This window comes from Acipenser ruthenus, chromosome 3 (assembly GCF_902713425.1).
Source record: "Acipenser ruthenus chromosome 3, fAciRut3.2 maternal haplotype, whole genome shotgun sequence".
In the NCBI taxonomy this organism is placed as follows: domain Eukaryota; kingdom Metazoa; phylum Chordata; class Actinopteri; order Acipenseriformes; family Acipenseridae; genus Acipenser; species Acipenser ruthenus.
The window spans coordinates 91,070,271-91,093,193 of NC_081191.1; the positions used below are offsets into that span (position 1 = coordinate 91,070,271).

The 22,923-nt window shown below is 37.4% G+C and overlaps 1 protein-coding gene across 6 annotated transcripts in view; it reads right to left on the reverse strand.

Annotated features, from left to right (window-relative positions):
• Nucleotides 1-465: 465 nt before the first annotated feature.
• The window catches only part of LOC117435340 (glutamate decarboxylase 1-like), an 81,781-nt gene continuing 59,323 nt past the window's right edge, over nucleotides 466-22,923 (reverse strand). For 5 of the 6 annotated variants that reach the window (XM_059018762.1, XM_059018765.1, XM_059018763.1 and 2 more), the window contains 12 exons: nucleotides 19,632-19,722; nucleotides 19,319-19,431; nucleotides 18,552-18,667; nucleotides 11,643-11,722; nucleotides 11,004-11,058; nucleotides 9,580-9,699; nucleotides 8,058-8,122; nucleotides 7,639-7,717; nucleotides 7,232-7,381; nucleotides 6,568-6,675; nucleotides 5,494-5,583; nucleotides 466-1,790 (listed from right to left, as the gene is read on the reverse strand). In XM_059018762.1, the coding sequence (XP_058874745.1) occupies nucleotides 1,617-1,790; nucleotides 5,494-5,583; nucleotides 6,568-6,675; nucleotides 7,232-7,381; nucleotides 7,639-7,717; nucleotides 8,058-8,122; nucleotides 9,580-9,699; nucleotides 11,004-11,058; nucleotides 11,643-11,722; nucleotides 18,552-18,667; nucleotides 19,319-19,431; nucleotides 19,632-19,722 (1,241 nt within the window). In that variant the 3' untranslated portion in view covers nucleotides 466-1,616. The remainder of the gene's footprint in view (nucleotides 1,791-5,493; nucleotides 5,584-6,567; nucleotides 6,676-7,231; nucleotides 7,382-7,638; nucleotides 7,718-8,057; nucleotides 8,123-9,579; nucleotides 9,700-11,003; nucleotides 11,059-11,642; nucleotides 11,723-18,551; nucleotides 18,668-19,318; nucleotides 19,432-19,631; nucleotides 19,723-22,923) is intronic. The other variant, XM_059018760.1, reaches the window with a different exon arrangement.

Below are 22,923 nucleotides of genomic sequence, written 5' to 3' on the forward strand. Positions count from 1 at the left end.
TTCCCTTAAACAGAATCTACATGATGCAAATGAACTAGAGAAGTTAGAATTCTGTCGAGTGGGAAACCGTTTGAGAATATCCTTCTTGTCTTTCACCACACCACCAAGCTAATTTACTTTAAATGTATCCAAAGGTAACATTTTGGATATCAATTTTGACAACCTTACTGGATTGGATTTGACATTTACTGAATTGCGAGTTGCTGAAATGAACTAGGATTTATTTTCAAGTTTATCTCACAAATGTCTTACTCAACATGGCAAAATATACCCCCAAAATAAAAATGTAGCATGTATTAAGGCCTATAGTAGAGGATCAATCCAGCAGGAAGGTAAAATGTAATGTATTTTTTTTTAAATAATGTATATCATTTATACTAACGTTATTTACATTGTACACTTTAAAAATTAAAAAGAAGTCACTTCACCGGATTAATAAATTATACACTGAAGCCCAAAACAATGTACAGTGCTAATAATAATTTTGTATTTATTGATACATGAGTGGGGAAATGACAACTGAATACAGTATACACTGAAGTCCAAGTGATAAACAAAAGCTGTTTATCAGTGTACAGTTGTTGCTGACAGTGTACAGCTATGGTCAAAAGCTTTGCATCACCTAGAATTTATGATTGACACAAAAAAATAAACTATCTGAAAAAATTTTTGATCTTTTATTTAACATCATGTAATCAAATAAACTACAAAATAATATTGCAGAAGTCTAGTGGAAGCCATATTAGTAGTACAGTATTTCATGTTGGATTTCAAAATGTCAATTTTTTTATTTTGTATTCGTTTTTTTGTTAAGTATATGGAAAACTGCAAAGCAGTGTGTCATTAAATATTTTAATGAAACACCATTCAGTAGGTTTCATTTGACTTTTTGAAGTTAAATTAGTTAATTCCATAGAGTGATGCCAAACCTTTGGCCATAGCTGTATGTTGCCTCACTCAACTAAGGTTTCACAATATTTCTGGTTACTCAGTTGAGCCTCTTATGATGAAAATGTTTATCAAATAAAATACTGATTTATAGATTCGCAAAGGGAGCGGTTACTGCATAATTCAGTATAACTAAGATGCGGTAAATCAAAGACTTATTGTAACAACTGCTTTAATACACAGCTATGGTAGCGGCCTGGATCCCTGACTTCTATCAGACATACAGGTTCTTCTTTATCAAATCCTAACTGTTATGATTGTTACAGTACAACGGATTTTCAGACCAATTGTAATGATGTATATCATTTGTAAACTAATCATTTATTAAAATGCATATAGATCCTTAATGTACATTATCATTTCTAATCAGCTTTGTTAATGTAATTACAATGCATTCAATATGTGCAGATTATTAAGTCAAACTCCTGGAAAAAGTATGTAATGTTCAGTAAATACAACCTTAAAATGATCTAAACTAGAAGAAAGTTATAGTTACAAGTTAAAGTTCTTGAAATTTTTGATCCCAAATGCTTACCTACTCAATGTCATACAATGTATTTACAGTAAACATTGTGAACCTAAAGACTTGTTCATTAAAATGATTTCTGCTTATCAGAAAGATCCCATAGATCAAGCAGAATTAAGAAGCTCTAAACAAATGCTATCATTCACAGATCGTTTCCCAGCCTCACTATTTCTTCAATGAGGAAATCAACATCTGCCTTGCTTGTGGCTGGGTTTGAAAAGACACACCTGAAGAAATTCACGTTTTCTCCTTGTGGCTGGTAGCCAATCATTGTTGTTCCTTCTTCCATCATCTTTGCTTTTATCCTTGGGGCAACCTATTACAAAACAGACCAAAACCAGTTTAAGTGGCATATATCTGGATCTCACTATATATCTTATCTGGCATCAAAGAGTTAATCAAATCAGAGGCTATACTGTAAATAATGGATAAAAAACAGGTTAGGTGAAGTGGGCCAATTAGTTGTAGTGAGACAAAAATGACTTGAAATCTCAAGTTTAAAAGTAAGTAGCTTCAAATCTTATTTTAGTTGTTTTACATTGTACATTTACCTTACTATGTTATGATGTGTAATAATCTGAATGGTTCTGATTTCTTGCTCCAATATCAAGAGCGCTAATGAGCAGATTTCATCTGTGATCTGAGTGAGCAGAAAAATTCTCACTCTGAGCCACTGTTACTTAACACACCCACTGACTGCCCTGTTTTTAAGGGGAGTCAGACAATAAGACTCAACAGAACACACATTTCCAAAACGTCAGTACGCTGACATCGTTGACATTGCTATGCTCAAACTGCTCTTTTTCTTTTTAGTGCTTGAAAAAATAGACCAGCATTGAAGCTTAAAAATTGTAAAGTTGTATAAGAGAAGCAACCAGAAATCGACAGTATAATTTTTTTAAAAACAATTGTAGGACAGAAAACAAATCATTTGTATGGGTTAAACTATGTTTGAAATGTGTGTCTACACCTTTAAAATTACAGGTTTAAATTAATGCATATTGATGCAGGTTGACCTTTATGTAGGGGATATTATTATTATTATTATTATTATTATTATTATTATATTCTAAGCTACACTATCTATTTTGCTCTGCGTACACATCCTCATACTCTGTTCTCTCCCAATAAGCCTTTTGAACCACCTATTGTGTATCAATCAACAATTAATACACAAGCCTTACAACACAATCTTCTCAAAGCCAAAGGAATTAGTTAATAGAAGCCACCTCAGAAGAACAGCTAACGTTTGTTTCTGTTGGGGTTCGGTAAGTTTAGCAACGGTTGTTTGGTAACGGAACATAAAATACCATAGAGCAGGTTGAACTGTCTGTACTGCTAGTAACAGGCAGTTTAAAATATCTACATCCCATACTCAAGTATTCTTGCAGTAAATACACTTCCCACAGGAATGCATTATCAAGGAGATTATGTGCAATTACTCGTCCTGAATGGTTTTTAATAAATGTATGTATTTTTTGGTTGATCATAAATGTCTGCTTTTATTACCTTTTAATTATCGAGAACAATGTTTTAAACGGAAATAACTGACTTTGCATGGTGGCAGATGTTGCCACATGAGTGAAGTATCAACATGATAAATCTTTACTGTAGAATTTCCTACTGTTTTGTAGTTTGTGTATTTTATCCTCCCACTGGAAATTTGACAGATCGCACTCTGCGTTGGAGGATGGCAAATGGTGAGGTGATGAAGGGACGTTAAAATTAGCGAGTGTGGTGATGATATACAGATGAGTGGATGGTGAAAGTGAATGGATGAGGTGAGGTGAGAATTATCTGGTCTTGGTTGACTCTATGGAGCTGTAGAGTTGCGATTTAAATTAAAAAAGGGAATTCCCTCTGCAGACTGGATGCAAGGTGAAGTTGTCGGAGAATACGTCTACGTGGGGTATAGAACTTCGACCGAAACGCTTAACAGGTGGGGCTAGATTGCAGTTGCCAAATTAAATTTATTTCTTTTAAAGAACACAATAAAGAAAATTAAGCGCTTTAACTTAAACACTTGGTTTCTTTAGCAACTACCAGAAACTGATCACTGCTCCTGCTGCACTCCCTCTGTCACTCTCTCAACTGTCAGCCAGGGTTGCCAGATTTCTTTTTATGTAAATGAAGAGGCATACGAAATCTGCATTTTGCCTATCTACTATTTTCAATACGGAAGAGAAGTGCACGTGTGTAGACTGTGGAGTGGTCAAGTGTAAGGCGGGACGTATGGTAAAAGGCAACCACTACTGACTGCTGCGGCAGTCCATCACTGTCAGAAGGCGGGACAAATATGTTTGAAAGATCATGAGAATACTATGGGAAAGTATTAAGGAGCTCATTACAGAGGACATAAAATCCACCAATTTTTAGCTGAAGCCCCCCATTAGAAAAATATTTCCCCCCACATTTTGCCCCATGCAACATTTCCCCATTCCCCCCATATCTTTGATTTCCCCGCACAAATGGGAGATTACACTCAATCTGGCAACCCTGCTGTCAGCTCCCCACATCAGCTTGAGCAGAGCATTGTCTTTGATCCCTGCACTTACCCTGCTATCACACCACCACTCTCGAGCAGAGATCTAATTTAAACTTTTACAATTTCCATTACATGAGAGTAGGTGTTAAAACTTCATGCTGATATTGGACTCAGCTCTCGCCAAGATAAGCACCAACTAAGACACAGCTTCTTTTACTGTAAACTAATGTGATCAATATGTGTTTCCTTCCATCTGATGATGTAGATATCCTTCTGCCTGGTGTTGATGGCTGAAGTGTAATGCTGGCTCCAGGGATCAGCTTATTTTGCCTCCCTGGCGCATCAGCACACCCAACAGCTGCAATGCTGGCTCCAGGGATCAACCACAGTGCGGCCTCACTAGCACATCAGCATGACAATGTCTGGACTGAGCTGAGTTGGGTACTTCTCTGGGGTCTTCAAGTGGGCACCTTCCATCCTTGGTGTTTTGTCGACTAGCCCACGACACCTTAAGAGGGCTCGACAGTGATTCTGGTGTCCCAGCATCACCCCCCTCCGTCCCCCACTCAGCTAAGCCCAGCTTACTTACCGTCCTTTACATCGATGTTGCTTTCTTTCTACGATGCTTGAGGTCCCTAACCAGAATCTTTTTGTCTCAACCACAGCCAGTTGCTGCTCCTCTCTGCTGCTTCAGATAAGTTCTTTACTATGCGTCGCAACTCTTGACCACTGAATCCGATGTCTCTAAGAATCCAGGTGGCTCAGCTATAAGTTATCCCACTAAATTACAAGATTGGGAACCACTTTCTCTGAGCTTTTAGACAATACTCATTTTAAACCTGAAAGCCAATACAACTACAAGCTTCATGATTTAATGATGGTGAATTAAAACTACATTTTGTTTAAAATAATCAATATATGATAAAATCTGGATCCAGTTATTAAACTACTGGTGGATAATGCACAATTAGAGATGATATAATTCCTAATAAGAAATAATTATAGATCGTGTTTGTAGTTGAGTAATTAAAGCTATTAATACATTTACAATTAATTTTAAAATGTTTTGTAAAGCTGACAGGAGATAATGAAGGTGATTGACTTTGAGAAACGGTGTACACATGTGAATGAATCACTGACAAATATAGCCACTTCAGTGTTAATAAATAAATGTTGGTGTAAAAGAAATCTATTCACTTTTAGACCTGAAAGGAACAACAAATATACAACAGGTGGCAGTAAAGGGGTTAAAGCAATTTCAAAGCCTGATTTAAAGAACAATTCATATATAATTCAATACTGGAGCAACACAATCCAGAACCACCCAGAATGACTGCGAACAGAATACAATAATAAGGAAAATGAAATAAATAAAATTGTAAAATAAAACTACATTTGAAACAAGTCAACAAAATGTTGTATACTGCCACTTACTACAATATATGTACTGCATAGGTAGTCTTTTGAAAGTCACATTTTCTACCAAATTAACTGTAAAAAAAAACAAACAAAAAAAACAATGCTAATGTCATACCTCATGAAGTCTCTTGCTTCTCTCTTGGCCATTTGGCAATTCTCTCAGACTTGGTGGAATGTACCAAAAGCAAACATTGCTGTGCTCAGGCTGAAATTAGACAAACATTTCAGGAATAATTTACTTTTAATGATATAAATGTATATATCCATAACACACAGAAATTAAAGGGTTGGAAACCAAATGTGCTGAGGTTTCTAGTTCTTTAGTTCCAATCTTTAGTTCATTGTGACTTGGTGCCGGACTGTACAGTCAAATTAAATTGATTTACAGGTCCCCCAAAATTATACCGAGGGGCAGGATTAGACATGTTTTACTGTGCTTGATTTATTTGGTTACTGTCTCTTTAAATCATGAAAAGTAAAACAATATGTGTACTTTTTTTTTTTTTTTTTTTTAAACGTTTGGTGCTGTTTACATTTGTACAGTGGTATTTGGTGTATTTTGGTATGATATTGTTTATATATTTCGTTTATATGTTTTGTCATTGTTTTTTAAACATTAATCTTCAAGAGCACTGTACAAGAGCAACTTCAAAGCTGTCTTTAAGAAAGGACCCACCTTACCAAATGTGGGTTCTACAATTGAATAGATGTGTTTTTATACTATGTTAAATGACACACAGCCTACAATTCACTTGCATTTTAGTTTTAATACCAAGAAATTGAGTAGCATAGTGAATTTATGTTTTAATACCAACATTAAAACCCACCTGAGCAGGGAATTTAGATTTTAGTGTTAAAGCGTGTTAGTATCAAAGGGTTGTTGAGCTATACTCAAGCAGTGTGGAGTAGTGGTTAGGGCTCTGGACTCTTTACCGGAGGGTTGTGGGTTCAATCCCTGGTAGGGGACACTGCTGCTGTACCCTTGAGCAAGGTACTTTACCTAAATTGCTCCAGCAAAAACCCAACTGTATAAATGGGTAATTGTATGTAAAAATAATGTGATATCTTGTAACAATTGTAAGTCGCCCTGGATAAGGGCGTCTGCTAATAAATAAATAATAATACTAGTGAAAACAGCTGCCACGTATTGCTTTCTGACGTTTAGTTAAATGTCTTTAAAGAAACTTACTTTGCCGTCAAACACAAGTTTAAAATCAACTCTCTGCTTCAGTTTGTTGTACAAATACTCAGCATTATCCAGACACTTATTGACTTGTACTTCAAACCCTTCTGCACCCTGTAAAAGAAAATGAATGCCAAACTCTCAATTTGCTAAATAAATAGAGGTGTCAAGGTTAGTGGTATGCAATCTAAGGTCATAATGGCTTAAAGCACAAAATACAAAACATATCTTGAAGAATGACAATATGGTACAGTGCAAGGTTAAATACTGTCTGTTCTATATTGTCCTGTTGATGAACAATACAGAAACTAACATGAAATGTGCTTTTGTGTTGCTTTATCCAATTGTGGCACATTCACTGTAATTTTAAGAGAACAATTATATAGGTGCTGTTTGTGTAATTTTTCATTATAGGTTACTTCTTTGGATGTGACTGACCCCATAAAGTCATCTAATCTTAAAGTATTTCTCTGCTCAAATTGCTAGTTTTACCTCCTACGACATCATTGGCTTCCTGTTTATGCCACAGGCACTTGTTGTGTACCATCATGCACAATACTGGGCCCCCATTTACAACTAGCACCTTTGTCAGCAGTAGTCTGGTATGATAACATTAACAGTGACATTGGCCTGCAGAGATCTGTGACCTCCTTTCCCTCTGTTTTCTTACCTTAGCCTTCCACATTAACCAGAATTTAAAGACGTCAACGTGCCTGCCGCACTGAATGGCCTTGTCCCCAGTGTCATAGGAAACATCGTAATGTTTGTCAGGCTGAAACAGGTAGTCTGCACAAAGCTGGTTACACAGCTGGAGGAGACCCTGCAATATAATAGTTACTGATGACTGTTCAAAATTAATTGGCACTGTACACATTTAAAAAAGAAATCAGTAATGACAATGCCAGACTTCATTAAACACTTTGGTCTCCTAGATTTTTGTAAAATATACTCAACAATTTAACAGTTCAAAGCATGTATATTAGGGTTTCACAGGTGTTTTTTTTTTTTTTTCGGATTCAAAACGGACATTATCTATACTTCTTTCTTGTGTTGAAACAGTGAGAATAAAGTTCTTACCTTTTCTCGAACGAGTATGGCAGAACATTGAAGTGGAGCACCCATGAGTTTATGAGGATTCCAGGTAACAGAGCTGGCTCTGAAATATAAAACGATAAGTGTGAATTATCTCAGCAAGGCTAGCCATGAATGTACAGTACACAGCAGGTCTCAGTGCAGTGCCAGTAGTGTCTGTGAGCATAACATTTGTGTTATTTACTTGCTATAAGTGAATGGGGATATGGACTGGATTTTTCAAAGACAATGCTACACATTTAGAAAGTTACCTTTGTCTGTAAAAACATGCAATTATTCAAAAGACAGAAAAAACATAGTTGGCCGGTGACAATGTTTCTCGTGCTAAGAAAATGTATTTAAATCCTTCAATACTTTTAAGTATTGTTTGTGCATCAATAACTGTGCTTGTTATGTTTAAGTACCTCTCTATGCCGCTGAGTTTCACAGAGTGCTTTCTTGACATCAAAAGACCACCACCCCATGCTGCCTATGGAGAAAAAATATATATATTTTTATTTATATGGTATTTTTTGTGCTAAACCCATGTAAGATTTTTCCACATTAATGTTGGTTTCTAGTCTGTGTTGTCTCACTGTCCTTATATCTTATCCATTTTCACCTTTAATTTATATGGTAGGATTATTTCCTAACAATACAGTGCAATCCAATGAACATTTAATGCAGGAAATTGCAATGTGTGTATTCCTGTGCAGTATACATACTATTCCTAAAATTAAGTACAGTAAATGCTGTATTAAGAACAATTTCTGGATTTGTATGTACAAAATATTATACAAACAAAGACACAGAGAAAGGTGGTAAACTAGTTAACTGAATCTTATTATTAAAAAGTAATTTAAGAATAATATTCTATATTTGCTGAAGCCAACATCAATTCCTTTCCTCTCCCTTTTTATCTGTAAATGTCTTTGGTTATATGCATTACACATGTAGATCATTACCATAGTAAATAGGGAATCTGATATGTATTGTTCAATATTACAGTAAGGGCAATATATATATATATATATATTACAGTTCATATGCAACCAAGCTTGTGCTAATGTTTTTCTTGTATTTTGAGGCGACTGGTATTGATTAATTAGAGATTTATTACCTTTCTTACAAAATGTGATGAAATCTATTAATTCATATCTATTATTATGTAGAAACATACCACAATAATACCATTATCACTATTATACAACAGTTTTTTGGTTTTTTTTTTGTATTTTTTATTTTGGTAAATTACAACACCAAGATTTAACCACCCAAGCTAACGAATCTAAGAAAAGTTCAGAAAATATGCTTGGTGGTTTATTTAAATACAGTGATTTATTTCTGTCTGGCTTCTTCTAATTTTCTGTTATCAATATGGGTAATGGCTCATGTCAGTTTTGTTGCTATTCATACATAACCTCAAATAAAATGATGCATCTCACACAATGTTTGATACACTGCTGGGTAATGATACAGATACTAATTAGGACACCTAAATACAACTCCAGCTTCATAGATGTACAGGAGGACTAGCATGCTGTTAAATGGGATAATTAGCTTGTTTTTCCAAATTGAAGGTCAACTTAGTTAAAAAGGAGTATACAATACATATTCCCTGAAATAGTGTACGTGAACGTGACTTTGTTCTGAAGAAACTCAGGCTGTGATCTGGAGTGAAAACAACGAGAAATATATATTTTTATACTGCGTATCTCTTGTAAAACTGAACATGCTACCTGGCCTGCATATATCAAGGTTCTGCAATTATCCCTTTTTCATGTATTATTCGACATTCTATTCCCTAAGTTCATTATGATTTTATTAAAATGGAATGTAATATTACTGAATCTAAATACAAGTTAAATGACTTTACGATATTCTGTTTTGCATGTCCCTAGTATTGTTTGACATAACATTTAGTAAAGATCTCTTCAGTGTTCTTACATCAACATGCATCCACAGTTTGTACTTCTCGCAAATGTCTGCAATCTCACTTAGAGGATCAATTGCTCCATATACTGTAGTACCAGCGGTCGCATTCACATAAAAAGGAACAAAACCCTGCTTAAAAAAACAAACAAAGAAAACAGATGGGGAAAGTTATTGCATATATTAGCTTTACTGGGCCATTAACATTCAAGCCCTCATTATCAATGACTGATGCAGAAAAGCTTACACATGCCTTTATTTCATCAAGATTGGATTACTGTAATGCTCTTTTTGCAGGTATCTGCTCTAAAGTTATCAACAGGTTACAATATGTTCAAAATAGTGCTGCCCGTATTCTCACTAAGACCAAGAAACATGAGCATATATCTCCTGTCCTTGCTTCTCTCCACTGGCTGCCAGTCAAATATAGGATTGATTTTAAGGTTTTATTACTAACTTATAAATCCATACATTCTCAAGGCCCTGCCTATCTTAGGGATCTCCTTCAGTACCACATACCTAAACGAAAATTGAGATCTGGTAACAATGTTCTTTTGTCTGTGCCTAGGACTCGTCTGTGCCCTGTGGGTGATCGGGCTTTCTGCTCTTTAGCCCCACGCCTATGGAACACCCTGCTGTGCTATTTGAAAAATTGTGACTCATTGATGTTTTTAAATCTAATCTTAAAACTTACTTCTTTCGATTGCTTTGTGTGAATGATTTGTTGTTCTTACTGTTTGTCTACTGAAATGTCTGTCTATGCTGCTTTATGAAGTGCTTTGTGATTTTTAAATGAAAAGCTCTATATAAATAAAATGTATTATTATTATTATTATTACATTTAAATATTGCAATGATACATGTAAATAAACTAGTTATCATTTTGCTTGCATTTGTTATATTTGTGCTAGGTTTAAACATACATACAAAATGTGACAGCTAAAGTGACAGTTAGAAGGAGCGCACCTTTTGCAAGATTTACATCAAAAGACCTTAATAAATCACACCCTTGTACAGTACTTTCAATAAGATTTGATTTCAAGAGTAGGTAATGGCATGTTTGTCATCAACAGACTTGTACTTTTTTGGCATTCTTCGGATTATTTAATTACCCACTACAGTCAGAATATCCTTGATTCTAATAATCTATAATGCTGCAAAATTCTACACAGTACAAACACTAGAAGACATGGATAAGGTTTTGTTGCATAATGGCATACACACAGGATAATGGAAGAACTTCTACGTAATACTTTCCATAATTGTGTTTGCCTTTGCAAAAACAAGATCATTTACTGCCTGTTAACGATATGTACTAAAGTCAGTTCAGTCCACTTATCTCTTTGTCTATGTTCAGTTCCTCTCTACATACAAAAAGCTCTGTAAATAAACGAAGTAAACTTAGCCATCTATCTAACCAAACCAGAAACAGCACAAACCTTCATTTCAGTTTCCATGATTTTCAATTCCAGTTCAGAGGGGATCATCTTTCCCCTAAAAAAAAGCAAAAACATAAAATTGTACTTTACATTTTTCTCTGCTGTGATTTTTAATTTCAGTAACTGATTTTTTGTGTTGTTGTTGGGCAAGTTAGGCCTTGGACCTATATCACTCCTGTTAGTTACCCAGCTCATATGTTAAAATCCAAATGTGGTTTACAGAAATCTGATTTATTGAAGTACAAATACATTACATTAGATTGTTTTTTAGTTTACTGAAATGAAAGCAAGATGGGATGCATGTGGGTTACTTAAATCAACTTACAGGGAGATTGATCAGCTTAAAAGATGGGATCAATGTATGCTGAATGCTTCACAAGCCAATATAACCCAGCAAATGTGTTAGAAGCCTGTGTGCTGCACCAAAAATATCATCTGTGAAGTAATTACTTTTAGTCTTACTAACTATTCTCTGAACTGTTAGTTGGTGACAGTGGTTTGTGGATTTCTAGTCACCTAATTAAAAAGCAAATTAAGACTGTAGACAGAATTACATTTGAGATGAAGCTCAGTTTTATTTTACTCATCTTTGTGCATTATTACATTTATTTTACAAACAACTTTCAGTTTAAAGCTTACCTCTCATTACATTTGACCAAAATAACATTTTCTGTTCCAATTCCAAGTACTGCAGCAGCCTTTTTGATAGAATAGTGGCTCTGAAATCAATGAATACATGTATAAATAAATAAATATAGCAGCAACCAAAGAAGAAGGACATCCTCAATATGAAGATTTGATATTTATAAAGTGTTGCTGTTTCTTCGAGTTATCCCCATTTTTATAATATGGCCTCTTTTGTATGCCTTTATTCTAACTTTGGTCTGATTATTATTACTTGGAACTGTCAATTACAAGGAGGATTTCACAAGAACACAAAGGGATTATGGCATTATTAATGTTTCTTTTGTTTTTCATTTGAACTTTTAGGAAATTAAAGTGGTTATAGCAAAATAAGAAAGCCATACATACATATATCGTGCAGTGTAAAGAACCACATATTCATTTAAAAACACAAGTAATAGAATTGGTTAAAGAAATCTGCTAGTTTGTGCTCCCTTGGTCATTTAACCTTGAGTGTAATTGGCTCTACCACTTCAATATCTTCTTTCCTTTCATTAACCAACCAGCCCGCCACCCATGCTTTGCCTCCAGTAACTTGATTTTACCCCTGAAATGACCTTGGAAATGAAACATTAACAGACTACCTGAAAATAAGTCTTGAATGTATTTTGTTTTTTGCCTGAATTCTGCACACATGGTTAACTATGCACACATTTTGTGTTTTGATACGACCCTTGCATTTTCAGTTTATGTAAATGTAGGTACAGTATAGCCCCCAATGAGTTTTTGCTCATTGCCATGCTTGCATCTCCTTCCCACAATCCTACTAGAAAACGACTAGTGTGGTCGGGAGTTCATCTGTAGGCATGTGCACTCTACAATTTGGATGTGAAACCAGAACCCCTGCAGTCGTGAGATGTGAAAATGACAGCTCGCAACATAGAGTATAATGGCCTTTTGAAAAGTATTGAGTCACAGTGAAAACAAATCTGATTCAGAGTTTGACATTGGCTGAATTAATTAATTAATAGCAGGTTTCAAGACAAACTTTTTGCCTTAGGAGCCAAACAAATTGGTCGCCAAATCCAATTGGTGGAGCCACTTCAGGAGCAAGTTGATTGCTATCATATTCAGCTGCTTAAAATACAACAACTTGCTAAGACACTAAAGTGATACTAAAACAGTACTGTAATGTCTGTACGCATGTGTCTGTTGTCACATTCTGCTGAATGGTTAATCTATGCAGCTGATGACTGAAATGAACTGAGCATTTTTGTATTTTAAATATTTTGCAAGTGTTGTGTATGAAATTGGTGACTGCACCTTTAATTGTGTACAGTTGTAATATGAGAAATAGCATGCTGCAGCTCCCATGCTGTCACTGAAGTCCTGATCTGACAGCATGTAACACACACAGCTCATGTTACCGTTAGCAAAATGAGTTTCAATTGCAGTGAGTTCGTTCTACTATTTACGATATTAAATTCACCACAGCATAGTATCATATATTTTAGATATTTTCATTAGCTCTATCTGGGAGCTGCATTTAGTGAATGGCTTTTTTTTTTTTTTTTTTTTTTTTTTACTGCAATCAAGTAAGCTGCAGTACATTTCATTTTGAATTCCCTAAATGTTGTGTTGTTTTTTCAGCAGTACACTTCCTAATTACATTCCCAAGCTTTCTGCTTTCACCTGTCTCAAATGGTAAGTTTGAGAAATAAACTTAATTTCCCCTTGTGAAAGAAAGACAATGATTCTTGGTGGTAAATCTCCCTCCCGACCTGTGAGGGCGCTAAGTAACAGGAACAGAGTACCCTAGATTGTTTGGCCTGACACTTCATTCCCAGGGTTAAAAGGAAGTTGGTCATCTAGAAAGGGGGTGGAGCTTTGGTGCACTAACTCATCGACCCGGAAGGGAAATGATGAGTTAGTGCACCTGTGTGACAGTATAAATAGGGGACGAAGCGACATAATTGGTTCCTTTGTTTTGGTTAGAGAACAACCTGGAAAGAGTTGTGATTTGTGTGAAAAAAGTATTGTGTTTGTTTGTTTTGTTTCTAATTGTGTCTTGTTATTAGTAGACGGCTAACACGTTCAGGAGCTGTCGCCATGGGCCAACACAAACCAGGAACATCACTGCACTTGTATCACAAATAAACTGTATTTGCATCACGAGCACCAATTCACTCACTAACTGACTTGTGTATGTGTTTTGTGTTTCGTGTGGGTGTATAAAGAACGGGACTATTATTTCGGGACAAACCCGGGGATTTACAACTTAAGTAACACATGCTGCTGTATTACTTAGCTTCATTTATTGTTTACGGTTTGGTTTGCTGTTAGGCACTGGATTTACAAATCCATTTAACAACATTGCACCTGGATTATAATTGTCTGTCTTGATCACCTGCACCTTTACACTATTAACCACTTCGCCACACCCCTGCAACAGCTGATCCTACTTTAGTATAAAACTCACACTAGAGTATGTTTTTTAATTATGGTAAAATCCAGTGCTTGAATTGCAGGTAGTGCCCCTTACTTCTTTTGGGGGGGGATTGGCCCCCTTGCTGCACTCTGACCACAGATGTGCAACCATTCTGCAGCATATTGCTAACTGCATGAAAAAGAGCTGTTGCAGTGCCATCAAAGCGCAGAGACCACACATGGCTATCATACTGGATAAAGCTACACTACAATTTAAGTGCTGTTGTGCTATCTTCGCTGCAGTCTTGAGAATGAACTTCAAACCCATGTTGTGGAAAACATTTTCTTGGGTCTCTTAGAAGCAAAAGAAGGCAAGAGTGCTAAAGGCATAATGAGCATTGTGGAGAAGGAGCGAAGCCAAGCTGGGTTCCAAGAAGATTTGCTGCAGAAGAAATGAATAGCAATATGCACTGATGAGCCTCAGTAATGATAGGGCATAAGAGTGGCTTAGCTGCTTAAGTCTGTGACCAATTATTTCCAGGCCTTCATGTCAAAACTGTACTGTACTGTACTCTACAGTCAGTCACAGAAGATTCAAAGCCAGCTTAGACAGGCTGCTAGAGACTGAAACACAACTCCTCTTGACCAGTCCTGTCTTTAGCATAAGATGGGTCGCAAGCAGTTTCCAATCAGTGTGAGCTGTTTGGGTAGACTTTCCTGCACCCAGCAGACACTTCAGTGATGCTTCAAATGATGTAACACGTTCTCAGAGCGAGCAAAGCAAGTATACAGGACTTCACAACAGTCTTGCCTCAGTGTAATTTGTGAAAAGCTTGGCTGTGATGCACTTCCCCACCAAACATTTTCTATCCCCCTTCCTGCAAAGACATATACCAGTATCAGTGATGCCTTTGCAGCAATTCAGAAAACAGTTTTTACAGCCATGAAAAATCAATAGGGAAAAGTCATTTAAAAAAAAATTAAGCCACATAGAAGTAGCCAACACGGAGCCACAGTTCAAGGGCATGACACTTCTGACAGGAAAAGGTGGAATTAACCTGGCCAATTTCTCTAAGCATTAATTGATGCACTCCAGTGGAGAGTTCCTGACCCTGGCCTAATTAAAGAAGTCAGCATCCAGGATCCCCAAACATGGCCAGACATTGATGATCATGTGATTTGACCAGCAATTTCAAAGATACAGACTTGATGGTAAGGAGCCAAAAGATGAACTTTACAAATGAGTAACAGCAGTGAGAACATACCCAGCAACATCGGCTGAATGAGAGAGAGGTCTCTCACTTATGAACCTAATTGCCACAGATCGCAGAAATAGTCTGAAACCATCAACAATCTCAGACCTAATGTTCCTACAGCTGAATGGCCCATGTCTGGAAGACTTTGACCCGTTCCCCTTCATTCGATTCTGGCTTGAACAAGGCAAACATTTGTCTACCTCCTGGAAGCCTGGCCAAGACCCTGATACCTCTACTGCCCAGTCCAAGAAGCTGGTTCAGAAGTTTACTTGTCAGTGATGATAACGTAATGTGCCATAAAGTGATAGAAGTCTTCAACAGTTTCAGCAGATGAAACCAGACAATTTTTTAGTTTTGGTTCTTTCCGTTGTACTTGATTTAGCTTTTGATTTGTTTGATTGGCACACATTACTTTCAGTCAGTCACAATTGTATATTTTTTTGATAGTTGATCGTTATTGATTATTTGTGTTTGCACACTGTGAGGGTCGCTGATTTTACAAATACTTTAAAAGCAAAATATCTGTTTTTCTTTAATTTAATAAAGCTAAATATTTTAGGTTACCTATGTGTTGACTGTCTTTGTCTTCTTGAAGAAGAAAAAAACACAAGCATAAATATTTGAGACCTACAGCATATAGCAAATTATGCAACACACATACAACACTTCACGTGGCTTTAAACAGCCCTGTTCCACTACCTGCATCATGAATACATTCCTTAGACTATCCCTTGAAGTTGTCAACAGGATCTGCCCTGTTGTTCAAACAGATATTGTGGTTACTGTTGACAAGAGTATGGTGGAGTTATATTATGAGGTAACCTTCTCTTTTGTGTCCTAAACCCATACAGACTCGAAAAAGTCATTATGAAAAGCTTATAAAACAAAAACTTTGCAGTTGCGTTTCAGATTTATAGAAGACAGTAACTATAAAGCACAAACAAGCTCACACCATAATATTTCCGACTGACTCATCATCTGATATCCATGTTACGAGACCAAACAGGTGTCTCCCTCTGTGCTGAACAGTATTGGAAGTTTTTTGCTCTATTCCTTTTTGTCTGTATGTAAAATCCCAACAGAAGAAGTTGGCTGGAGCCAGGTCTTTGAGCTGTAATGCCCTGGACCTTGGAATTATATTCCTCAGTTTATTACAGATGCAGATACCATAAATGTTTCTAAATCCAAGCCCAAGGCCTTTTTTTTACAGTGCTATGTGCTACAATTGCAGGTGCAGTAACAATATAAGCTTTTACTGGATTGTGTAGACTTGCATGCAACTGCCTGTTTTCCAGTAATTATCCTGAGTATTCAAGAAGCTGGTTTTCTATGTATTTTAAATTTTGATTTCCATAAATAGTTAATTATATTAACACAGAGCCCTGTTGTGGGGTTATGCACATATGATATGTTCTCATAATGAATGTAATGTTAATGTGAATGCATGCTTGTTCAAAACTTATTAATACAAACTTAAAAAAGCAGTCTCAAATGGTATTAATCTATGACTGTTTTCTGTGATGTATGCAATCAAAATGAATGAATCACAACATAGTCCACCAGCATTCAATATAAGTGTTCAGATATAGGTTGGTCCAGTTTATGTAAACTTAACTTTTCATACTTTAAAATTTTGTATAATATCAGAAATGAACAGATATATTGTTCCGTCTTCAAATCAGAAAGTGAAGTATTTCCAATTGTTTTCAACTAGAATAAAAAAAACATTGTTATTTATCAAAAATGTAAAACCGAATCAGAATTTTCTGTCTGAAGTCATTCACGCTTTAAAATGTAATAGTTTACCTTTGATTTTAATAGTATTTTTACTTAGTGATGTTGGAATACTATGTTTGTATGTACACAGAGCACAATACGCTACGGGCCTAAGTTAATAAACATTTAGCTGAATTTGCACAGCATGATTTTGCCATATTTCCCCAAGATCTTTCACATATTAAAGTATGGCTGCAAATTCAATGTAATGGGGTAATCAATCACTGTCTGAGTTTAAGTGTCGCAGACCATTTCAGACTTTAGCCCCACTCCACAGGTTTTTTGGTTATGACTCATTCGACTTCGTGCAATCCAGTGAACAAAAATAGGTTATGCCATGATACTAGACATATTAGGATTTCCTAGGGTTGAACTTTTTTTGCAAAATGCTACTTTTCCTAGTTTGAAGTTTGCAAATCAGAATAAAAGTAGGCTTATTCAATTAGTGCCTTAGGCAATACTAAAATGCTATAAAAAGTAGCGATGGGCACCGATATCAATATTTTGACATGCTATCAATATAGCTAATAATTTCCTATATCGTTGGATTTAAAATAATTCTTATATGGGAAGCTCGCAACAACATATTTTTTATTGCTAATACTGCTAAAATACAAAACGCAGTATAAATTAAGATTATTTTATATTAAGATACAATAAACTCTATACATACCAATTATTGTTAGTCTCATAGGCAAAGAAAAACCACACACTAAAGTATTACTTTACCATTTTATTCCATTGATATGTGTTTAGGTACCAAACACTATTTGCATGCTGCATTAAGTTTGGCACAACTGACCATCCGTAAATTGTTGACGGGGTCATGCAGAATTTTGCATCCTGCTTTATTTTGAGATATGCGCATGCCATTTTAATTTTGTCTGTGTGTTTACTTATGCTATTATTCATTTACTCACGGCCATGTATTTCTGTATTATAAGCGAGATGTACTTTTTAGGTATCAATACAGTATGAAATCATCAAAACACATCTCAAAATAATGCAAAATTCGGCACGACACCATACTTAATACTTAATTTTAGAGGTCTCGTGAATCAGCATTTACACGCACAGCAGCTTAAGATTCAATTACATCAGAATGGCTAGAAAATGAACAACCCTGAAGTCGGTGGAAATACTACGAGTTTGATGTGGATGATGATGAAATCGTAAAAGATAACAAGACCTTGTTTGTCTTCATGGATATTACGAAGCAAAGCAGCACCACTGAGTTAAAGTAGTTTAGTGCTTTTCATCTGTAAATATCGGTTAACGTCTGTGTTATGTTAATGTTTATAATTGAATGTAAATATTTGATATTGCAATGATCATATTTTTCTGTGTTTTGGAAGACCTCGATAGTATCGATATCGAAATACATGCACAATATCGATATACCACTTTCATATTGTTGCCCACCACTACTATAAAGTGAAAAAAATAAAATCTTAAAAAAACACACATGTTCAGATGTAAATAGCACCAGTCTGGGGACACAAGCCATTCCTTTTGTCTTTGCCTCAGGAAACCGGTAATATCGAGCCACCAGTACACTGTAAAGATTAGATATGGATCCACCTAAGAAAATCAAAATAGGAAAAACAAACATGATGTCATTCTTTTAAAGTTTACTAAGAACATAATGACATTAAAACTGAAATCCCTTACAATGCGTACATTTAAATGACAAGGAAACTTGTCAAAAACAAAATACATGGGGTCCAATATTTATTTTGGTTTGTGTGTGGTCTTAATCTAATGCCCCACTCATGGACATCTTGGAAAATTGAGCAGGATTCAAGCTGAGCTTCAGGCACAACTCATTTCTAAAGCATTCTTGCACAGGCAACAAAACAGTATCTTTATCACAACTGTATAAGAATAGTGACACCATATTGAAAATGTAATGTGAGGGGAAGCAACTACAGAAAGATAAATTACTAATTAAAGAGTTGCATTCCTTATACCAAAAAAGATAAAATATCTCTATTCAGACTACATTAGTGGTCTATCGTGTTGAGTTAAGTTATCTCTCCAAACCTGTGATAGCTATATGCTGTTTTGAGTATTCTTTTGGCTTTTGAACCTCTTGTTAGTTTTTAAAATGTTTTTATTATTTTTGTATTGCATTACTGAATATGAAGATTCTGCTAAAATTTATTACAATAGCCTACACTAGTAGAGGTCTGCTTACTACAGTAGGTTACTTGCACACAGTGGTCTACTAACCAGGTGAGAAAATGCCATCTCCCTCTTCTGATGGCCAGCCAATCTTTTCATACATTTTCTTGAGGAGGATTTCTTCCATCATTATAAAAACTGGTGATATTTCAAATGTAAATCTGCAAAAGTGTCATACCTTGAATATTAGTATGATTCAATTGTAGGTAATTGCAAATCAATAGACACATTACCTTCATACAGTACATGTATCCTTTTTGGCTTTTCTGTTCTTTCAAAATGCCAAACTGTTCCAGTCAGTCTGTACATTTTGTCAGCCAGTTATCCTAACATTTTCAAAATACAGTACAACATTGCTTACATGTTTGTGTTGGCAGTTGCTGTCAGCCATTCTCCGGCTAATCCAATAACATCAAGCCCAGTTGACAGCTGGTTAAAAAAACGAGGGTGACCTGCAGAAAACAATACATAGACAGAAGGTAACAATGGATCTAATGTTATTGGGAATAAGAACATAAGAAAGTTTACAAAACGAGAGGAGGCCATTCGGCACATCTTGCTCGTTTGGTTGTTAGTGGCTTATAGATCCCAGAATCTCATCAAGCAGCTTCTTGAAGGATCCCAGGGTGTCAGCTTCAACAACAACATGGGCACTGTAGATTAAAAATGGGCCGGTATAACATTTCCACACTGTGATAACCGTCCAAAAAATACCATGGTAACCTTAATATCACGGTATACAGTCAAGTTCATGGAAATTATAAAAGTTACTAAAAATTGAGAAATTCTACTATAAATTACTGTAATTCACAAAAATAACACACACACACACACACACACACAGTGATATCATAAATAGCCCAGCAGGTATGTGTAAGATGATAAAAGCATGGAAATTGGCAAACAGTTTGACACTGACTAAACAAACCTTTCTGGCTATGGGGCCATGGTAGATTTGTCCTATGATGGCCGGGCGGCCATTTTATGAAATGGCCACTGTTGGTTATTAGCGAAATTGTATTTATGTAGTGTACAAACCAAGAAGTATAACCAATCAAATAAAGAAAAACTGCACTTCCAATAGCAATGTTAAAGTCAACATCTATAAATCGCTTTTCTTTTCTTTTTTTCTTAATCCATGCATTTTTTTTTTAAAGTTACTGTATATGGAAATATTTATTCTTAGATCAGTTTTAGGCAGAAGGATATTTAATAAAAATGACTTGTTTTGTAATTAAAAAAAACATTTTTTTTTATATATTTCTTTTCAATTTAGTTAGTTAACCCATTTTATAAGCGTGTGACCGAGTTGTTGAGTGGCGTGTGGGTGGTGACGTCACGGACCAGGAACAGAAACCAAAACAATGAATGGCGGTGCAAAACTGAAGCACAATGGCGCTCAGTGTTTTTATTAAATAATACAACAAACAAAAGATTTAAACAAACACAAAATGAAAAGGCACGCGGGCCAAACAAAACCAAGATATAAATAAACTGTACTAACGAATACCTTCAGCAATACTGACACCGGTAGCAATCGTCTCTTGGCTTTCGTTCTCTCTCCTCCAACCCTCTCCCCACACTCTGAAGGTGAGATCTTATATAGCAGGTAGTCAGGAGCTAATGAGACAATTGGCGATCATTTATCTTCTGACTATCTGCATTCCACACATGAAAGCAGGGAGAGGGAGTTAACCCAAAGCAATCTTACGGCCGCCCGGCGGCCTGTGGGGGTGGTCTGCTGACCTTCCCCCCTACTCACTGTAGCCGGCAGCTCCCTCTTCTGGGGCTCCGGCCACCAAATTTCCTGCAGCGAAACTGCTGCGGGGAGCTGGTCTCCTGACCTCTCCCCCCTTCTTCATGGCCGGCAGCTCCCTCTTCTAAGGTTCTGGCCACCCAATTCCCTGCAGCGAAACTGCTGCGGGGGGAGCTGGTCTCCTGACCTCTCCCCCCTTCTACATGGCCGGCAGCTTCCCAGGCGAAGCGGAGCCGGTGACGACCCCAGGCGAAGCAGAGCTGGCAGTGACCCCAGGCGAAGCAGAGCCGGCAGCGACCCCAGGCGAAGCAGGACCCTCAGCGACCCCAGGCGAAGCAGGACCCTCAGTGACCCCAGGCGAAGCAGGACCCTCAGTGACCCCAGGCGAAGCAGGACCTTCGGGAGGCGACGGCAGCAGCGGACCCTCGGGAGACGACGGCAGCAGCAGACCCTCGGGAGGCAAACTCGGGAGGGGAGCCCTTGGCCATAGAGGCGGCAGCGGGAGCTCCACTTCTCCCTTGTACCCTGCAACCAGTGGCTCCCCAGGCGATGCGGAGCAGCAGGCAACCCCAGGCACTGCGGAGCAGCAGGCAACCCCAGACAATGCGGAGCAACAGGCAACCCCAGGCTATGCGGAGCAGTAGGCAACTCCAGGCGATGCATGGCAGGCATCCTTGGACGGTGCGAGGTAGGCATCCTTGGGCGGTGGGAGGCAGGCATCCTTGGGCGGTGCGAGGCAGGCATCCTTGGGCAGAGCGAGGCAGGCATCCTTGGGCGGAGCGAGGCAGGGCAGGAGCAGTCCTTCCCATGGCGGTGGAGGTGGAACCAGCAGGTATTCACCCTCTGCTGGTGGAGGTGGGAGGGGCAAGCAGTCCTCCCACGGCAGTGGAGGCGGAACCAGCAGGTATTCACTCTCTGCTGGTGGAGGTGGGAGCGTTAAGCCGTCCTCCCACATTGGTGGAGGCGGAACCAGTAGGTATTCACCCTCTGCTCCTGGCAGTGGTGGAGACAGAGGCAGCTCCTGCTGCTCTGTTCCTGGTGGTGGAGGTGGTGGAGACAGAGGCAACTCCTGCCTCCCACCTGCATACATTTAAACAATATAACAATATAATAATAATAATAATAATAATAATAATAATAATAATAATAATAATAATAATAATAATAAACATACATAAATAATAAACATACATAAATAATAAACAAAGGGGCAGGACACTCCGCCACAAAGTGCAATAAGGCACTTCAGCCTGTGTGATATACTCTAATATCACCACGCTCCGGGTGATTGATATTAGAGTATATCACACACCCTGTCAGTCTTATTGCTTACTTGTAGGATCACAGTACCGACTATCACTTGACCAATTAAGATATATCATCAATAAAGCAACTATTTAGTACACAAAAGTTGAAAAGTTCACATTTCTGTGTCCACTAGCTATAAATTGATTCAGAATCACACAGTCCACTGCATTGGCAGACAGCAGTGCACTTGAATGCTGCCTTGATGCATTTACACTGCAACCTTTCTTGCAACCGTAGAGAAGCAGTTGGCAACATGCTGGAGTAGCCTCCAGAAGAGTTGTCCACCTTATATCCCAGCCACCTTTGTCACTCTTAATCCATCCCCATTCACTAGGAGATGGAAGCTCAGGAACAGTAACCATCATCTGTGTCCAGCAGTGGCCAGCTTGGTAGGCGGACCTCTTGGTGTGCTGTAGTGCAGCTTGTGTTGGAGGAAGGCCAACAATCGTTCTACCCCTCTTAGTGAAGAGCTGCGTCCGAGCATCGTTGACATGCTCTTGACTGCTGGCACGATCATATAAGAGCATAACAAAGCATTCCAGTAACCCCAGCCAGTTAGGGCAAGCAGCCAAAGCGCAGACTGCTGGTG